Source organism: Amphiprion ocellaris, chromosome 2 (assembly GCF_022539595.1).
Source record: "Amphiprion ocellaris isolate individual 3 ecotype Okinawa chromosome 2, ASM2253959v1, whole genome shotgun sequence".
NCBI classification, from domain to species: domain Eukaryota; kingdom Metazoa; phylum Chordata; class Actinopteri; family Pomacentridae; genus Amphiprion; species Amphiprion ocellaris.
In genome coordinates this window covers 5,220,712-5,241,602 of record NC_072767.1, presented here as the reverse complement: position 1 = coordinate 5,241,602, position 20,891 = coordinate 5,220,712, and the positions used below count along the sequence as shown (strand labels likewise).

General features: G+C 37.5%; 1 protein-coding gene across 5 annotated transcripts in view; it reads right to left on the bottom strand.

The window, feature by feature from the left end:
• negr1 (neuronal growth regulator 1) overlaps positions 1–20,891 on the bottom strand; it is a 234,287-nt gene that overhangs the window by 167,436 nt on the left and 45,960 nt on the right. For all 5 annotated transcript variants that reach the window (XM_055018587.1, XM_055018590.1, XM_055018592.1 and 2 more), the window contains exon 2: positions 836–1,074. In XM_055018587.1, the coding sequence (XP_054874562.1) occupies positions 836–1,074 (239 nt within the window). The remainder of the gene's footprint in view (positions 1–835; positions 1,075–20,891) is intronic.

Here is a 20,891-nt window from a genome sequence, read left to right as displayed (position 1 = left end):
GCGAAAGAAAATAAATGTGGACTTTTTTCTTTTACAGTTGTGGCTGTTTTTAAATGTTTAATATATAAATTATAACATTTTTTAGGTAATTTTATTGGTGATTATCTGTAATTGACCAAAACAGGTAAAATATATAAAATAAAATAAAAAACTATGTTTAAATAAATATTTTTTTCTAGAAATGGTTGGAAACGAGCAAAAAAAAGAATAAGGAAACAGCACATTGTTCAAAAAAATCTGCTAAGCATGTTTAAAAAATGTAAAGTTGCCATAAAATGCTGTAAAACCAACTGATAAAAATCAGTAGTGGACTTTTGTTGAGTGATTTTACTTGTTATTTATCTCTGTTTAAACAAAACAAACAAACAAACAAACAAAAAGAATAAGAAAATTGTATATTGTTCCAAAAAATCTGTTACAAATATTTCAAAAAGTTTTGTTTTTAAATTTTTTCCAGTGTACTATATGACAAAAATAATGCTTTTTTGTTAAAGCATGAAACAATATTCAAGTAGACCCTAAAACTAAAGAACAAACCAGAAACTGCGTAAAATGTGAATAAAGCTCATTTCTTGTATTTTAAATTTTGTTTGCTTCCTGCCTGTATGAGTTTTGTGGCCTAATTAAAGCTGCCCAGTCTGAATCTTTTCTTCTAGTTTGTCGCATCGCCTGCAGGCACAAACTGAGGGTTTGAACTCGCCGGGAGTGAAATTCTGCAGCTTTTTCTCTTGTTAGCAGCAAACAGGATGACAGATATTATCAATCTCTCAGCAGACAACAGAAGCCTGCAGCGGTGAGAACAACATCTGAAGCTAAAACAAGAAGACAGACTCACCTTTGACGATGAGGTTGAGCAGCTTGGGCCGAGGGTTGCGTTCGCTCTGGATGGAGCAGGTGTACTGGCCGTCATCGCTAACATCCACTTTCTGTATCTGGAGGCTGTACTCGTGTTTGTCCCCCACGCTGGACACGATGGACACCCGGGGGTCCACAGACCACTTGTCCTTCCCTGCAAATATGATGCTGGAGCGGTTGAGCCAGGCGCCTTTAGAGATCCCATCCAACAGGTAGCACCTGGAGGACCAGAAGACAGTTAGATCACCTGTCAGAGCAGAACGCCTTCAAATCATCCATTAGAGACGATCCCAGAGTTAATAAACAAGCAGCACTTTCAGCTGTTCTCTGGTTTATTACACTCTAACTGTTCGCTCAGTATTGATTTTTTTCTGGAGCCAGAATAATCCGGGACAGAAATCGTTGCTTCTCTGGTCGTGACTCGACCCGCTAGAGCTGCTTTAAGACTTGATTTGCCTCCAGGCTAAAAAGAAGAAAAAAAGCGTGAATCATGAGTGATAGTTGAGCAGAAAGAAGCTGCTGCCGTGTTGCTGTCGAAGCTTCAAAGGAGAACATCGGGTGAAAAGTGCAGCTTTTCCTGCTGACTAACGGGTTCAAAGACTTTATTTCTATTCCAGCGGCTGATTAAAGGTGGAGCTGCCTCCGAATATGAGGAACCGGCTTTACAAGGTGGAGTTTTACTGGAAATGTATGCAAGAAACTACTTTAAAAAGTAAAAATAAGAGTTTTTATACTTGTTCTTGTACTTTATGAGATTTTTTTTCACTTTAATTTGACTTATTTGGTTTCGTTGCAGTTAAAATCATACAATTAAAGCTGCAACTACCACTTATTTCCATTATTTATCAACCTGCAGGTTATTTTCTCCATTAATCAACTAATTATTTCATCTAAAAACATCAGAAAACAGTCAGAAATGTCCACAATTTCTCAAATCCCAACCCGGAATGTTGTTCTGGAACCTAAAATTTTAAATTTGTTCTAATGAAAAGAACCCAGAAACACTGCAAAGCCATACATTTACACTTGAAACACTTGAAGTTCTTAAAGTCAATGCATCAGATTCAGAAGTTAATTTAGGGTTTTAAAGTTCTACATTCCTTCTCACATTCACAGATTTTGTGTTTGGTTACATTTTTTAGAATTTAATGGCCTGAAATTGAACGTAAAGAGTAAAAAGGAACTGAATAAACGTCCAAAAACTTGTTTTTCAACGTCCGTACATAATTTGATTTAAAATGCTCAAAGTACCATCTGATTTGGAAAAAACACTCAAAAAGCATTTAAAAAACGTCAGATATGGTCCCTAAATGAGCCAGATTTCAATGATTCTGTTAGGACTTTATTCAAGAACCTGTTGCTAAAAGGTGTTTTGTGAAATTAAATTCTACAAACATCCATTCTAGATTCCAGTTGGCTCCATTATTTGGAGTTTTTTCTTGCATCTTAATATAAAAGTCTGATTCACAGCGAGAACATTCAGAATTGTTCATTTTGTAGTGAAATAAAACACAACAGTGGAAACTAACAGGTTTTATTTAGTGCTGAATGAAGACGCAGCTTTTCAACGTGTTCACCATGTGTTTTACCAAAAAATAAGGGTTCTTAAATGGTTCTGGTTCTTAAATGGTTCTGGATCTTTAAAGTTTGTTCATATTTTTTATTAATTTTCTTTACTTCTAGTGCTGGATGAAGACGCAGCTTTTCATGTTCATCACTGCAGCCGTCCAGTAAACAAACTGCTGCAGATAATCAGAGAACTTCAGCCTGAAAACGTCGGATTAAAGCAGCGTTCTTCTGTTCTATAGACCAAATCCAACACAAATCACTCCTGAGAGCTCGTCATGGCGACACAAAGGCTCCGTGAATCGGAGGACATGATGAGGCCGAGGGTCAGCAGCTGTTTTCAGCCTCGTTTGGGTTTTTCTTTTTTAAAAATCGCATCATTTTCTGTGTAATAATGAGGAGGGAAACAGGCGGTTAGACAACGAGCCACGAAGCAGCGAAGCCACCGAGGAAATCAGTCCGGCACCGACCGTCCGTCTGGGAGAACGATGGTTCGGTCCGGACCGGTCCACCCTCAGAGGAAAGTTCCAAATCCCGGAGAGAAGACGGAGGTAAGGGAAGCAGAGCGGAGGTTAGTCGGTTAGTTAGAACAACGACCACCTGAGCTGCAGCGTTTCTGCCTTCAGGCCAGATTTAGAGGAGAAGCCTCAGGCAGAATTCCTGCTTCCTGTTTCCAACTTAACACAGATGTTACAGAGCTGCTGATTATCTAACATGCTACACTTTCAGGTAATGCTAAATACGGGAGCTTTTAGGGGATCATTTGGCCTAATTTGGGTTTCTGCTTTTCTTTTAGTGTGTTTTATTGCTTCAACAAACCTCAGAGTCCTCACAAAAGGAGAAAACTCAGCTCCTTCCTGCCTGAAACACCTTCAAAGTCCTTGTTTATTTATCTACGTCACCATGGTACACAGTAGCATTAGCATTAGCAGCTGGTTCAGCCCTCAGAGCTATGTTAGCCATCACTTTAGCCAGCTGTCTATGATGCTACATGTGTAGCTAGCTGTCTTTTATGACTTTTGTCTTGGCTAGCATCTTGGCTAGCGTCTTAGCTCTCTGCATACCTTTAGCATGTTAGCCATCACTGTAGCCATCTTTCTATGATGCCTCATGTGTAGCTAGCTGTATTTTATGACTGTAGTTTTGGCTAGCATCTTGACTAGCATCTTAGCTCTCTGTATACCTTTAGCATGTTAGCCATCACTGTTGCCATCTTTCTATGATGCCTCATGTGTAGCTAGCTGTATTTTATGACTGTAGTTTTGGCTAGCATCTTGACTAGCATCTTAGCTCTCTGTATACCTTTAGCATGTTAGCCATCACTGTAGCCATCTTTCTATGATGCCTCATGTGTTGTTAGATGTCTCACTTTAGCCAGCCTTACAGAGCTGCTGATTATCTAACATGCTACACCTTCAAGTAATGCTAAATATGTGAGCTTTTATGGGATCATTTGGCCTAATTTGGGTTTCTGCTTTTCTTTTAGCGTGTTTTATTGCTTCAACAAACCCCAGAGTCCTCACAAAAGGAGAAAATTCAGCTCCTTCCTGCCTGAAACAGCTGTGTATAAAATGTAAATAAAGCTGTTTATTTCTGTGTATAAAATGTAAATAAAGTTGTTTATTTTTGTGTATAAAATGTAAATAAAACAGTTTATTTCTGTATTTTTGTGTATAAAATGTAAATAAAGCTGTTTATTTCAGTATTTTTGTGTATAAAATGTAAATAAAGCTGTTTATTTCTGAATTTTTGTGTATAAAATGTAACTAAAGCTGTTTATTTCTGAATTTTTGCGTATAAAATGTAAATAAAGCTGCTTGTTTCTGAATTTTTGTGTATAAAATGTAAATAAAGCTGTTTATTTCTGAATTTTTGTGTATAAAATGTAAATAAAGCTGCTTGTTTCTGAATTTTTGTGTATAAAATGTAAATAAAGCTGTGCAGTTCTGTATTTTCTGCTGCTGGCAGACTGCTGTGTTGCTTTTCAGGGACTAATAAATGGATTTTGTGGAGCTAAAGGCTGAACGTTTGGTCCACCGATGTGAACAACGTGTTGACAACCTTTCATCAATGCATCCTGAAAACGTTCCTCTACTTTCTATCGACTCCTCTGTTCTCCGCTGCTTTCAGAATATCCACCGTGTGATAAACGTCTGAGATCTGAAGCTTCGCTCGGCTTGAATACTCATCATTACAAAGAGCTTCAGAGGTTTAAAGACACTCTGCAGAGGGTTTTCCATAAAAATAACTGAATGAACATAAAAACATCAGAGAACGTATTTCCACTTAGGTTCTCTCAGCATCAGGGATTCCTGTTGCTCCAACAGTCAGAGGGTTTCATCCAACTCAGTTTAACTAATTTATTAAAAACTACATTAATAAATGAAGTAAATGAAGCTGCTCCAGCTTCATGCAGTGTTAAAATAAAGACATTAATTCACTTTAAGTTAATCTGACTCATGTTGTGGTCTGTAAATATATTAAACTGGTCTCAAAAATATGAAACGTATTTTTTCTATGATGCTACCTCTGTAGCTACTAGCTAGCTGTCTTTTATGACTTTAGCCTTCGCTAGCATCTGAGCTCTCTCTATTTCAGCTTTAATTAATTCTGTTGGTCCAGCTTGATGTCCTCGTGTTGAGTCAACATAATTTATTAGAGTTCACTGAACTTATTACTCCAGTTATAGAGACTTTATGAAGTGATAGAACCTTCTATGTTTTCATGCATCCTGTGTTGATCTGCCGTTTGCTCACACACACAAAAAGTTCACATTAAAAGGCTTTTTTTAACATTTGCTCTTCTTGTAAAATGTCTGACTATAAAATTACCATCTTCCTGTATTTACATCAGATAAAATATCATCAGTCTGTAGATATTTGCCATTATTTTCATTTTTAATATCTGTGCTGACAAATTTTAATCAATTAATTTATTTTATTTTTGTTTGTTTTGTTTTTCTAAAATATTTTCCTGCCAGATATTAAGTAATTTATTTTTTTTAAATTTACAGTATCTTGCTGCCAGATTTTAATAAATTTTTTTAAACTTACAATATCTGTGCTGCCAGATTTTATTTTAAAAATATAATTTTTTACAGTATCTTTTTATTATTATTATTATTATTATTATTATTATTATTATTATTATTATTATTATTATTATTATTATTATTATTATTATTATTATTAATAATAATAATATTTTTTAGAGTATCTTATTTTTTTTCAGTATGTTGTTATTATGATTATTATTATTATTATTATTATTATTATTATTATTATTATTTTGCAGTATCTTTTTATTATTATTATTATTATTATTATTATTATTATTATTATACATTTTATTTTTTATCTTATTATTATTATTATTATTTTGCAGTATCTTTTTATTATTATAAGTTTAATTTTTTTACAGTATCATGCACCCAAACCCTGACCTTCTGAATTTATTCCTCCATCAGGTGGATCTTTTTTCTTTCCCTCTCAGCTCTGAACGATGAACCTCTGGTGGGTTTTTCTTCATCCAGCTGCTTTAAACTCCACGGATCAGATACAGATCAGATAATTATTCCTCTTATTTTATTTATTCTGATATGAGTTCTCCTCTTTTTTAGACCAGAGTTCAGTTCAAACCCACAGAAAGCGTGCTGATGATCTGCTGTTTAATTCCAGTATTCAGCTGCTGCTAAACTCTGATGACATCCCATAATTACCACTCTGACCCACATCTTTATTATCGCTAAATATTCTGCGTCTTGTTTCGACTAGTTCACATCCAGCAGGTTTTATTTTCTCTTTTCTGTGTTTCTGGCAGAAATCCTGGATGTTTTTCTGGATTTTTTTCCTTTTCTGTCTTTCTGGACGGTTTCTGGGTTTTGTAACGTTCTATAATCCTCTAACAAACACTCGGGATGTTTACGCTGAAATCTCACCTTTTCTCTGCATTTCACTGAACTCACATTAAAGGAAGCAGAAAAACTCTAAATCTGCAGAAAAAAATTCTATTTTAAAGGATTTTCAGGATTCTTCTGCTTTTTTCATACACTCAAAAATAATAAAATTTAAAAAAATAAGCTGCAGTTTAGATGTAAAATAACATCATTAGAACGGTAATAAAATTAAATTTATTTAAAGAAAATGTGAAGTTTTTTGTTAACTTATCATATTTTTTTGGATTCTCCTGATAAAACAGTTAAATTATTTATTACTGCAATTACATTTCTAAAATTGGACTAAATTAGTGGAAATTAAAACAGAAAGAAGTGATTTTTTTAACATTTAAAGAAAACTTTAATGCCAGATTTTATCAAATTTTTGAAAAATATCTTTGTTGCCAAAGTTTATCTATTTATTTTACACTGTTGTTGCCACTGGAGGTTTATTTTATTTTATTGTTTTTTTTTTACAATATCTCCGCTGTGGGCTTTTCTAAAAATAAAAAAAAACCAAACATTTGTTCCCAGATAGAGAGCTGCCAGAATCTCTCCAGTTTTCTCAGTTGAATCTTCTATTTTAGTGAAATGTTGTGGAGGAGGATCTGAAATTTAGCTGAGAGAAGAAGAAGCAGAAGAAGAGGAGGAGAACTACAGTTCAGCTGCATGTTTTTACCACAAAGGTCTGAGAAATAATGAAATATCTGATCGATGCAGTGATCGCATCCATCAGGAACCTGGAGCTGATTCTTTCTTAAACAGAATAAGTCGGCGTGGTGGAACTTCTGCTGAATGAAACTCGTATTTAGACGATGTGAGAAGGTGGAATTCAGGGCTGCATGTTTGAAGCTTTCCGCTTGGAGCTCTGCAGCCTCAAACCTCCATCGATCCTCAGAGAAGACGTTTAACAGCAGCAGGATGTTAAAATCCTGCTGCTGTAGAATCACCAGAGAGCTTCGCTGCTTTTATTTTATTAGCTGTGTTTCTGTATCATAAACCTGCAGCTCATCGATGGCATCGAGGCCACAGAGTGATTTACTAAAGAAATGATTCATTATTTGATGTTTAAAAAGACAGAACACCTGCAGCCAGCGACCATCACAGCATCTCAAAGCCAAGGCTAGACTATTAATGCTGCAAATCTGCACTTTAAGAAGCTGGAAACTCTTAATTTATGGATAAGTTTTCCTTTAATTATTAATTTAAATCCATCTGAGCTCCGCTAGGACAGTTCTTATCAAAAACATGAGCTAAAACTAACAGATTCTGGTAATTTGAGGTGGAATTACTGGTTTAATGACAATTTTTTGACATTTTTTACAACATTTTCATAATAAAACTCAGTAAAAATGAGACTTCTATACTCAGATTGCTTATCTTCACTTTTAAGAAGCTGGAACCAAAATTTTTGAAGAATATTTGCTTTAACTATTAATTTAAATCCATCTGAGTTCTGCTGAGACGTTCTGATGGAGAACCACAGAAATGATCCAGTAAAAATAGAAACCAGATTCATCCAAAGGCTGGAAAACGGGAAGTTCTGACGTATGATCCAGGATGAAACAAGGAACAGAGCGTATAATATGATATATATAGTCTATAATATGATATATATGGTGCATATTATTAAATATAATGTATAATATTATTATATATAGTGTAAAATGTATCTATATATCTATCAACATCCCAAACCCACACATGGTTTCCAGGCGTCAGTAACTAACTTAACAACACAACCTCCAGACATCACAACAAACCCTCCTTCTCTCACACACATGATGTTGTTTGTAGAGTTACTCTGAACACATCATCGTCATAAAAACAAACAAACATATTCAGAATTGTGTCCATGCTCTGGCTAGTGGCTTCATCATATTCATTTATTGAGCTGTTCAGAAAGACTTTTCTTCATGCTGCTGCTATATTGTGTATTTATGGATCCAGCAGCTGATCTGACACGGACAGTTTGGACAAAGCATTTTCATCTTCAGCCAGTTTCTACACAGATTAACGAGTGGCTGAGATCTGGTAAAGGCGTGTTCTGCAATGAACGAGCACACGCGTGTTTTTAAATCACAAACCCGGTCAGTCTGATGCCGGTACCTCAGCGGTGGATGTTGCTGCCGGTAAACCAGTTGTGAGTTTCAGAGGACAGCAGCTCTTTGGGTCTGACTCCTGACTGATAGCAGCTCTTTAGGTCTGACTCCTGATTCACTAACCTTTCTGCTGCTGGTTGCTACATGAGTTTTTCAGCAGAAGGTCCACAAGCATCCGGTTCCTTCATTTATCTGCTCCAGTAACCAAAGGGCCGCTGTCTATGTTTAACTCTTCCAACCAGGTGAAGCACCTTTTATTTATTACTCCATCAAGGAACGCAGTGGAGTTCTGTGATGATTGCCGTACGTTTGTCCTTCTGTCTGTCTGTCTAACTGTCCGTACGTCCATTCGTTTGTCTGACTGTCCGTCCGTCTGTCCGTCCGTCCGTCCATCCGCCAGATGGCAGCATGGCGTCACTGTAACTATGGCAACAAGCGAACACTACGTCAGCTGATTGTGATCCTACTACAAATCCACCGCTGAGGACTTATCAGGACTCATACAACGACTGAGCAGCCTTGGAGGAGGACTGCGCTCTGAGTGCCGTATGGACTCAACTGCAGCTGGATCGCAACGTCTTTCTAAGCCCCGCCCCCCCGCTTCCCACTGGCTACTGATGTTAGTTTGGATGACAGCAAAAGCTGCATTCCCCTCATTCCATTGGTAGATGAACTCCATTGGCAATGTAGTCCTATCTTTTTTTTTCCGAGCCAAACGCCAACACCGGCATTCTGGCACGGTGCCGGAATACTTTAAGCCATGAAAACATACAGTTACACATAAAAAAAACTTAATTTTTTTCATTTTTTCCTACACCCCTCACAGTCGATTTAGGATGAGTCTGACCAGTAGACCGCGATCGACTGGCTGGGCAGTCCTGATCTATATAGTGTTTATTATTATGCATAGTCTATAATATGCTATATATAGTGTATATTAGGATATACATAGTATTCAGTATGATATATATAGTATATATTATGATATATATAGTGTATATTATTATAAATAGTGTATATTAGGAGGTCATGGTCCTTCGTTGGCTCATATATCACAGATATTTATATTTAAGGTAAAACATGCAAACATTTCAGCTTCACTACCTGGAATATATTTTAGTTTTCTTTGTCTTCTGTCACATAAAAATCTAAATCTTTTGGTTTTGGAGCAGAAATCAGACATTTGAAGTCGTAAACTTGAGTTTTTCACTCCTCCGTCTACCCAGTAGGATAATAAAATTCACTGGTGGGATTCTTTCCCTGCACTAATCTGCTTCATGTTTAAATGTTTAAGAAGACACATCTGGCAGCAGCTGTTCGGCAAAATAAGAGAATATTAGATGAAAAACAGTGAGTTAAACTGGAGGAAGACTCCTGCACAAGTAGATGGAAAAATACAGACAGATGCACAACATAACAGCAGAATTATTAATAAAATGACCGACATCCAGAAAGATTTATGCACAACACTGCAGTAGAATCTGTTAAATCAGGATCCTCCTGTTCTGTAAATATGAGACTAGTTTCTGCTGCTTGGTCTCCTGGTATTCAGAGGAGGAGCATTGAGTTATTCCAGAGGATGAGAGGGAATGAGGACATACAGTAGGTACAGAGCAGCCTCTTAATCCCTGAAATAATCCTGTGGAGCGTGGCCGGTGGGACATCTGAAGCCTGGCAACTGTAATCCACACAACCAGCATCTAACGTCACAGAACAGGACAGAAAAACAGTCCAACCAGCATCTAACGTCACAGAACAGGACAAAATACAGTCCAACCAGCATCTAATGTCACAGAACAGGACAAAATACAGTCCAACCAGCATCTAACGTCACAGAACAGGACAAAATACAGTCCAACCAGCATCTAACGTCACAGAACAGGACAAAATACAGTCCAACCAGCAGCTAACGTCACAGAACAGGACAGAAAAACAGTCCAACCAGCATCTAACGTCACAGAACAGGACAAAATACAGTCCAACCAGCATCTAACGTCACAGAACAGGACAAAAAGACAGTCCAACCAATTCAATTCAATTTTATTTATATAGCGCCAATTACAGTCAAATTGTCTCAAGACGCTTTACAGAACCCATATGCCTGAACCCGCAGAGCAGCCAAAAGGTGACAGTGGCAAGGAAAACACCCTTTTAACAGGGAAAAAACCTCGAGCAGAACCCGGCTCTTTATGTGGGGGACCTATCTGCCTGCTGGCCGGGTGGGTTGAGAGGGACAGAAGAGGTAGCAACTAATGTCACAGAACAGGACAGAAACCATTAAAGTCCAGAAGATGGCTGACACGAAGGACACTTTGAAGTGGATTCATTCTGAGGCGCTTTTATTTCTTCCCTGAGAAATGAGAGAAACTCTGTATATTCAAAAAAATTTAAGTCTCCGTCCTTTTCTGCATCTTTTTATTCCTCCAGGTTTGAGTCCCATTCAGTCCAACTCACAGCAACCCCGGTTTAAATGGTACCAACCCGATGGTTTTAGGTTGTTCCAAAAGTATCAAAACTACCACAAAACGGGTGAAATTGCAACAAAAACTCAAATTTGGCACAAAAAACGTGCAGAATTACCCCAAAAACAGCCAAAATTACCCTGAAAGATTCAAATATGCCAACAAAAACATGGAAAATCACCACGAAAAGGACCAAAATTACCACAAAACAGGTGAAATTGCGACAAAAACTCAAATTCAGCACAAACAAATCAACCCAAAAGGACTAAAGTTAACTCCAGAACTTCCTCAGAACATCTGGTTCTTCATCTCCAGTAACTTTATCAATGATCAGAGTTCTACCTTCATACTGGGAATATTTCCAGAGTTCCAGGTCCTTGAATTCCATAGAGGTGGGTCCAGATTTATCACTTTTTAATGGACTTTCTCCATCATTTCTGAGCCTCAGAACTTCATCAGTCCAGCAGATAGACACATGACATTACAAAATTACCACAAAAAGACACAAAATCAAACCAAAAAGAGCCAAAATTACCCTGAAAGGTTCAACTATGCCAGCAAAACCATGTAAAATCACTACAAAACGGACCAAATTTACCACAAAAATGACCAAAACCATTATTATGGTTTTCATTTCTTCAAAGGACAGAATCTCAGATCTACTGGATGTAAACCTGATGTTTCAGCACTAAAATGTGTTCATCAGCTCTGATCCTGTGTCTATCTGCTGTACTTACATTGCGAACTATAAAGATATTCCTGATATAAAGGGAACATTTTCATGGTTTTATTTTGCTTCACATGTGTGGAATCATCATTCTAGTCCAACTTATTCCCGTTATTGTGTAACAGGAGAATCATTCCTTGAATAAAATCCTTTTTCTGCTGTTTCCTCCCACACTGGAGGATTTCAGGAGTTGTTTCTGTGAATGTGAGCAGAAGTCAACAGAAGTCTTTCTGCTCCGACTGATTCATGAACAGGAAATCGTTGTGAGTCGTAGCCCAGTAATCTGTGGATTAATTCACGTTATTGATTCTTCTGTTTTCAGGCTCTGACATTGACTGAATGAGTGAATAAAAATGAAAGGGGCTTACAAATGAGTCTGAATAAAAGTAGAGAGCAGGAATTCTGAGGATAAAGAGTCGCCTCTGCAGAGGAATAATAGCCCAGCATTCCCCACTAATAAATATGAGAATGAGCTCTGTGCTACATCCAGACTCTCTGCTCACTCTGATACCGCTAAATGCCACCGCTAGACAAAGCATGACTGAACATTTACCCGTCCGCTGCTCCATTATCTGCTAAACAAATAGCAGATTGTCTGGGAATGTATTTCCTCAGGCTGGTTCCTCACTTATTCAATAGAACAGTCACATTCTTAGAGCTCTCTATCGGACATCAGCATCTGTACGATCGAACCACTACATAAAAATCAGTGTTTAGTGATCAGGACTTCTGTTCTCCTGCAGAGCATTTATTCCTCTGAAGCTCCACAGATGAGATGAACAAGTGTGAAGGAAGCTGTAGGCTGAAGACGCTCTTTAAACCACTTCACTGAAGTTTGCTCCGAGCGTTGCAAAGCAAAGCAAAGCAAGACGTTCGACTACTTCCACGATGCACTGAGCATTCCACAAAGGTTCTCTAAAGGTTTCAGAAGATAGGAAGCCTGCAGCATCTCAGCAGCAACATGGCAGGAATCCTCACGGAAACATCAGAGTTTACTTCAGTGATGAAATAAGATTTATTCAGCTCAGACTTCATCAGTCCAGCAGAGACACGGCATTTAGGAGGAAAACAGATGTTATAAACTGAAACTAGAATAACAAAAAAACATGGAAAACCACCACAGAAATGTCCAAAATGATCACAAAAAGTACCAAATCACCAAAATTAGAGCCAAAACTATCCTGAAAGTTTCAAATATGCCAGGAAAAACATGGAAAATAACACCAAAAAGTACTAAAATCATCACGAAAAGTACCAAAACTACCACAAAAAGAGTCAAAACTACCTTGAAAGATTCAAATATGCCAGCAAAAACATGGAAAATAACCACAAAAATGGCCAAATTTACCATGAGAAAGACCAAAGCTACCACAAAACAAGTAAAATTGCAACAAAAACTCAAATTTGGGACAAAAAACATGCAAAATAACCCCAAAAAGACACAAAATTGCCACAAAAAGAGCCAAACCTACCTTGAAAGGTTCAAATATGCCAGCAAAAACATGCAAAATCACCACAAAAAGGACCAAAACTATCAAAAATTTGAATAATTTTGGCACAAATTGGTTTCGACCACAGTGAATGCATAGTCCTGACAGTGAAGAACAGACGTGGGAGTGTGATGATATGAGGCTGGAGGAAACTTTAAAAAGGTCATTCTGGGTAAACTTTAAGGCTCATATCAGCATGTTGGTAGGTGGTTGGTCAGAACTAGGATAATTTTTACCATCATCTGATACCAGAATCATCCATAAACATGACAAAACTAGTCTCTGATACGCTAACATTTTAACTATAGTAAATTATCTTCTGGCTATGAAATGTAGAAACAACTTTGGTGGATCTAAACATACATTTCAGTCAAACAGTAGTAATTCAGGATGCTAATGAGCAACAGTTAGCTGATTAAGTGCAGTTAATAATTCACCCAGTTAGGTTAAAAAAAGAAGAAGTTTGTTCATGTCAGAAACTGTAGTTTATCTGTCATCTCTCACTGTTTAATCCTGTAGAGGATTAAAGACCAGGATTAGGACCAGAGGAGACGCCACTCAGACTACAGTTAAGGCAGAGAGCATTGTGGGAGTTTAGCAGCAACGGGCACCATGACAGAGATGAAATGGGTAGTTAATGCTCTCCCAGTTAAAACCAGTTGATGTGGTTCAGTTCAGTTCAACACAGACTCACCAAATATTAACATGACCTCAGTATGTTAGAACATTCAGACGTAACGGCACTTTCAAACATATTTACTGTAAATCAGCTGTGATGAAATACATTTACAGGAGACAGAAGGAAAGATGTTCTACAGGTGGACAGATATTCTACAGAAGGATGGATGTTCTCCAGGTGTACAGATGTTCTACAGGAGGACAGATGTTCTACAGAAGGATGGATGTTCTACAGGAGGATGGATGTTCTACAGGTGGACAGATGTTCTACAGAAGGATGGATGTTCTACAGGAGGATGGATGTTCTACAGGAGGACAGATGTTCTACAGGTGGACAGCATCCTAGAGGTCAGTAGAACATCGCCTGTCATTTAGCAGGATGTGTTTTGGTGGAAAACTCCTCTACTATGATGATGAATAACCCATAAAGGAGCTTTAATAAAACAGCTTTCTGTCTTGTGGCTCTAAGGACTCGAGGTTTCTGAGACCACCAGCAATTAGAAGACCACCGTACTTCAGAAGCTCTGGACGGATGGCAGCTGGGTGGTCTTTAACGTGTCTGGAGCTGAAAACAGACCGAGCATTCATAGTCTGATTAATGCAGCGACTGTTAATCCTAATGACTGGAATGTGACATTCTCCATGAATAATCCATCTGTCCTATGGAGAGGAGCTTCTATGGAATCTCTGAAGAAAAGGAGAATCATTTCTGTCTGTTAAAGAGTTGGAGCTCAAACCTGATGAAGTCCAGAGACGTGGAGGCCTTTTAATCAGCTTCATCTCAGACAGAAAGCAGCTCTGACTGAAACCTTTCATTCTGCTATTGATCATATGCTCATAAATTTATTGATTTATCAATGAACAGATAAAGTCCTGAAGCAAAATGGCATCTTTAGTGTTTAACCAAAGTCATAAATATTCAGTTAAAGATCACACTAGACAACATGAAGCTGCTTTTTAAAGTTAAATTAAAGCCTGTTGTCCAATAACTGAGTTCTACGTTCAGTATCCATCATGGAGAGAACATCCAGGACTAATCTGAACTGTATTTTTTCAGTTGGATGTAGAATAATGGAAATAAATGAACCAACAGACGACGAGGCTGAAAGAAACTAAATGAAAATCTAATTAAGAGTATTCTGATTTGCCACAAATGACCAAAAAGCTCCAAAAACTTCCAGACAGCCAACAGAAAAACATAAAGTAGACCTAAAGCCTCAATCAGTTACTTTCCTTTAACCACTTTGTTCTATCAGACTCTAATTATTAAATGGACCAAATGGACCAAACAGAACAAGCACTACTTCAGGATAATAACAGGTTGTTATAAAGGAGAGTTATTAATAAACATTATGTGAGAAGTTCTGGTAATTATGTAAAAGACAAATGCTGGTAGAAGCTTTAAATAATGTAAGTTAATATATTTATTTATTTATTAGAGCTCTGAAACTTTAACTTCATTCATTTAAACACCAACATTTAGTTCTGACACCATCCTAGAATAAAGGAGACGAGGAAATGAAGTCAAAACATCCAAACATACTCAATCATTTCCTGCTTCTCCAGCTGAATAATGAAGGTTTCTGCTGCAGCACATAAAGTGTTTGGTTCCTTCAGTGGACCTCCAACATCAGCTCACCAGGCTCCAGATAAAACCTGAGAATCTGAATCAGTAGAAGAACTGCAGCGGATTGAAATCTAAACTCTGAATGGAAACTCATCCAGAGCAGGTTAGCTGTTCAGCATCGGTTACCATGGTAACCTGGCTGTTCAGCTTTGGTTACCATGGAGACATAGCTGTGCAGCATCGGTTACCATGGAGACGTAGCTGTGTAGCATCGGTTACCATGGCACAAAACAACATGCAATAAATCAAGCTGGTAAAAGAAAAAAGTGCCAAAAATGCTGATATTTACAAGAAAAAAGTGCAGAATCGCTGCTACTTACAGTAAAAAAAAAGCATTAAAAGTCTGAATGCAGCGTAAAAACAGAACTAATGTCACTGCTTTTCAACCAACCAATCAGATATCAGCTGGAGCAGGACTCCAGTAATCCAAGAAACAGAGTTAAAGCTTTAAACGTCCACAAAAACTGAGATATTTTCTTAAGTCTGACCAGGTTTCTAGCATGCAGTCGACACTATGAGGCGGTCAGTTTGAACCCAAAGCGAAGTATTTCCCTGAATCTAACCAAACATCAGGTGAAGATCAAAGTAAAGAGAGACTTTAAATGAAACTTAAATCTGAGAACAATGATCCCAGATGAACCCAGATCTCCTGAAAGAACGTCTCATTTTTCCAGTTCTGCACCAAAACCCAGAATTCAGACTTTGTGTTTTTTGAAACTGGAAAAAATTCAAACTACTTCATAAAAATCTGTCCTGATTATAGTTTAGTTGCAGAAGAACTTTATTTATTGGAGGAACGAGGTGACAGGATACTGAAGTTAATAACAGTTAATAACAGCTTCTGTTTTTATCGGAACCCTGCAGAGATGCCGAAGCTGAATCTGTTAGAAGTTGAACAGACTGGAGAAAGGATTTCTCTTCTGTTTTCTGAGGAGTTAAAACTTCAGGGCTGGTGAGAGGCTTGTTGTTTTCCTGTCGGGACAGTTTTTAGCATCTGTTTTCCCAGATCCGTCCACCCGTTCGGAGGTTTCCTGTTTGCTTGGCGTTCTCCTGAACATCTCGGCGGGACATCTGTCTCCACAACCATCTGTCCCTGAAGCTCCGAATCCTCCACTCATTGTCAACCTTCTACCTCCTCCCTCTGCTGCCGTCTGATCGTTCATCTACAGCCTCAAACACGAGGAAGCCCCACCATGACGAATCAGAAACCAGAGATGACGGGTCAGAAACCAGAGATCAGAAACCAGAGATGACAGATCAGAAACCAGACATGATGGATCAGAAACCAAAGATCAGAAACCAGAGATGATGGATCAGAAACCAGAGATGACAAGTCAGAAACCAGAGATCAGAAACCAGAGATGACGGATCAGAAACCAGAGATGATGGGTCAGAAACCAGAGATGATGGGTCAGAAACCAGAGATGATGGGTCAGAAACCAGAGCTGATGCACTTTAGAGCTGCTCTGGACTAAACAGATGATCTACAGGATGAGGATGTGGACAACGCTGACGTTTACTGAACATTTACTGTTATTCTACAGATTTATCTTGTTTTGTTAGAAGACATGAAAAGGTAGAAACTCTACAGAATCTTTACATTAAAAATAGATTTTTAATCTTTTCCTCTTTTAGAACTTTACCTGCTGTCCTAACTCCATCTACCTTCATCCTCCCTGCTCCACTCCCAGCTATCCCATAATAACCTCTATGAACAGATCCTTTCCACAGCACAGAAACAGCTCTACTCAAAATAACCGACGACCTCCTGATGGCAGCAGACTCCAGACTCTTCTCCATCCTCCTCTACCTGACCTCCTGACTCCATCTCCCATCGTCTTCCTCTACCTGACCTCCTGACTCCATCTCCCATCATCCTCCTCCACCTGACCTCCTGACTCCATCTCCCATCATCCTCCTCCACCTGACCTCCTGACTCCATCTCCCATCGTCTTCCTCTACCTGACCTCCTGACTCCATCTCCCATCATGCTCCTCTACAGATGCCATCTATCGGTTCATCATGATCACTCCTGGACTGGTTCTCATCAGATCTCTGGTTCATTCAGTTAAAAACTTCTACATCCCATCATCTCCTGTCTCATCTGGTGTTCCTCAAGTCTCTGTTCTTGGTCCCATCCTCTTCATCATTTGTCTTCTCCCCCTCGGTCATATATTCCATAAATACAACATTTAGGTTCACCGCTATGCAGACGACACCCAGCTCTACCTTTAGATCAAACCCACCTCCCTCTGTGACCACCTCCAGGAAATCATATCCTGGTTCTCCTCCAAATTCCTCAAACTCAACAGTGACCAAACTGAGGTTCTCCTCGTTGGTTCTAAATCCATTCTCACTAAAACCTGCAGTTTCACCATCAACAGCTCCTCGCTCTCACACAGGTCCAGAGTCTGGGTGTCATCTTCATTCCAAACCCACATCAGTAACATCACTGGTCTGCAAACGTCCATCTCTGTAACATCAACCTTCATCCCCGTCACCTTCACTGGCTCCCGATCACCATATCATCTATAGAACCATTCTCCTAACCTTCAAGGTCCTCCATAACCTCATCCCTCCATACCTCACTGATCTCCTCCACATAAACACGCCCAGCTGGAATCTCAGATAATCTTCTACCTTCAGCCTCACCATCCCTCCACCATGACCTCCATGGACTCCAGAACCTTCAGCCTCTGGACCTCCCTGCCTGACATCAGAACCATCAACACGCTGGACATTTTTAATCTCTAAACCCTCCAAATCATCCCCCTCTCTCTGACCTCCTTCCTTTTTCTTCTTCTGTTGTTTTAAAATCGCTATTTTTTTTCTTTTAAACTTTTTACATCTTTAGGTTTTATGCTGTTGATTCATTTTAACTACGGTGACTTGGAGTCTTCTGAAGGCTCCTATAAATAAAATGTATTCAAGTTATTATGATAATTATTACTATTATTATTATTATTATTGTTGTTATTATTATTATTATTATTATTATTATTATTATTATTATTATTATTATTATTATTATTAATATTAATAAAATTACACCATCTCTACTGTATTTTTTTTAAGTTTTTGGCAAAAAAGTTTTAATGCAAATGTTGACTGTAAAAAACAAACAAAACCATAAAATATAAATAATGTACACATCTAAAATATGGATTTTTATGAATAGGAATTTGTTCTTTTACAATTTGTGACTGTAAATTGAACTGTCCGACTTTTTAATCAGCTAAAAATGTCATTATTTTATAGATATTTGCTGTTATTTTTAGTTTGTTGAATGTATATTTCTGAGACCCTGCAAAAAAATTTAAAAAGTAAATATTGTCATTGATGTGTGTTTTTTTCTTGTAGAGTTTTCAACTGTTAATTAAACTGTTTGACTTTTTAATCGACTACAATCTCATTATTTTGCAGATATTTTCCATGAATTTAAAGAAAAACATGTATGTTGGGGTTGAAAAATGGCAAATAATCTTTAACTTTTTTTTAATGAATTTGTTGTTTGACTAAATTAGACATAATAATATAATTACAGATCACATTGTTGGTAAAACAAACAAAACAACACAAGAAAACTAAAACATAAACATTGTCCACATCAATAATCTATATTTTTACAAACAGAAATTTGTTTTTTTACCATTTGTGACTGTAAATTAAACTGTTTGACTTTTTAATCAGCTAAAATCTCATTATTTTGCAGATATTTGTTATTTTCACAACTTTTGAATGTATTTTTCTGAGATCTCTGCATTCAGATTTTTACTTTTTGACAGATTTTTTTACAGAGTAGACTCAAGATAAAAAACATAAAATAACCTCAGTAAATCTGTAGACTTTCATTTTTCTTTTAAACACCTTAAAAATGCCTTAAAAATCTGTATTTTCACAAACAGTAAATTGAGTTTTCAGCAGATATTTGGTGTATAAAAAACTAAATACTGCATTTTAATAAACACTAAAAAGGAAGCGGTTCAGTTTAATCTCTAATAAAGAACAGAAGACTGGCAGAAATTAGTTTCCTTTTAGGAGGAAGAAGGAATCATTCAGAAAAGGATGAAAGTTGAAGTATTTTTTTAGATTCACTTCTGTCAGAGTTTCCACAGCGACGGACCAGGGAACGAAGGCGAAGAAAATACTTGACAGATTCGTCCTCCGTCTGATCTGAGCTCAGCTCTGGACTCAACGGATTGTAGAGGAGAGATTTTATTCTGTTCACAACAACTCAATCTTCGATTTAATACGAGCCAGAGTCCTTCCAGCCGGTTACCTGCAGTGTGTTCTTATCTGAAGCACTAAAAACACGTTTAAAGTTGGTGTTTGAGTGCATTTTTACCATTTTTACTGATTTCTAATCCCACTGACGAGCTCTTACACCCTTGACTACGTTCATATCCATCAACAAAACTCTACAAAACTCAATTAGGATAATTCTTCTTTCCTTTTTTCAAGTTATTTTCCAATCCCAATGTCACAACACCAGTTCTTTAGTAGTCGGTGTCAAAACTGCTGAAATTCTACAATTTTCGCACATATTCTGACAAAATAACACCAGAAACTAAATAAAATGAATGTTTTTCAGCATCAGATCTTCCATCTGATGAAGATCTCAAGTAATAAAAAGACATTTTACTGTTATTTAAAACAATATTGTGTCAAATATGACTAAAAACTTAACTCTTACATGCCAGTATTAGCCAAAAAATGAGAAGAAAGCAAATAAATAGTGAAGGGAATAAATATGTGAAAAAACTCAGTGGAATTAAATCTTCAGGGTTTAAAACGTGTAGTTTTCTGTTATGAGACTCACTTTCAGGTGAGTTTTCTAGACTTTGAGAAGGTTCTGATAAAGTTGAAGACCAGAGTAGAGCTGCTGAATCAGTTGTCATGATCAATAATATTCTGATTAATCTATTCCTGGTTGTTAGTTGAACTCAGAAAACCAAATGTTTTGTATATTTGTTGACTTCTGACCACGTTTTTGGCTCCAGATGTCGGTCGGCTGCTTCGGTTTTAGTCCAGTGTTAGTCCGACTCGGTTAACCGTAAAACGTTCATGTGGCAGAAGTTGAGATGATCCGGACCAGACGGCAGTTTGTGAACGGAGCAGAGTTTGGCTGAAGATCAGACGCCCGAAGAGGAAACAGGATCTGCTTTGGTATATTTTAATAAAGCTGTTTTCATTGACAGGTTTTTTCTGTTTGTCGTCTGACGGCAGAACGAGGAGGAAACTGAAACTCATTAAGACTTCACGCTAACCAGCAGCGACTTCAAGCTGAACAAAGATTTTCTGAAGTTGTTTGACAAACTCATCAAACAGACGAGTTAAAGGCAACAGCTGTGGTGAGAATTTTCATCAAACTGAGAGCTGCTCACAAAGTCAGAAAACAACCAGACAATAAGAAGCTGTTGAAATGTCTACTTTTATACCAAAAAACTGGT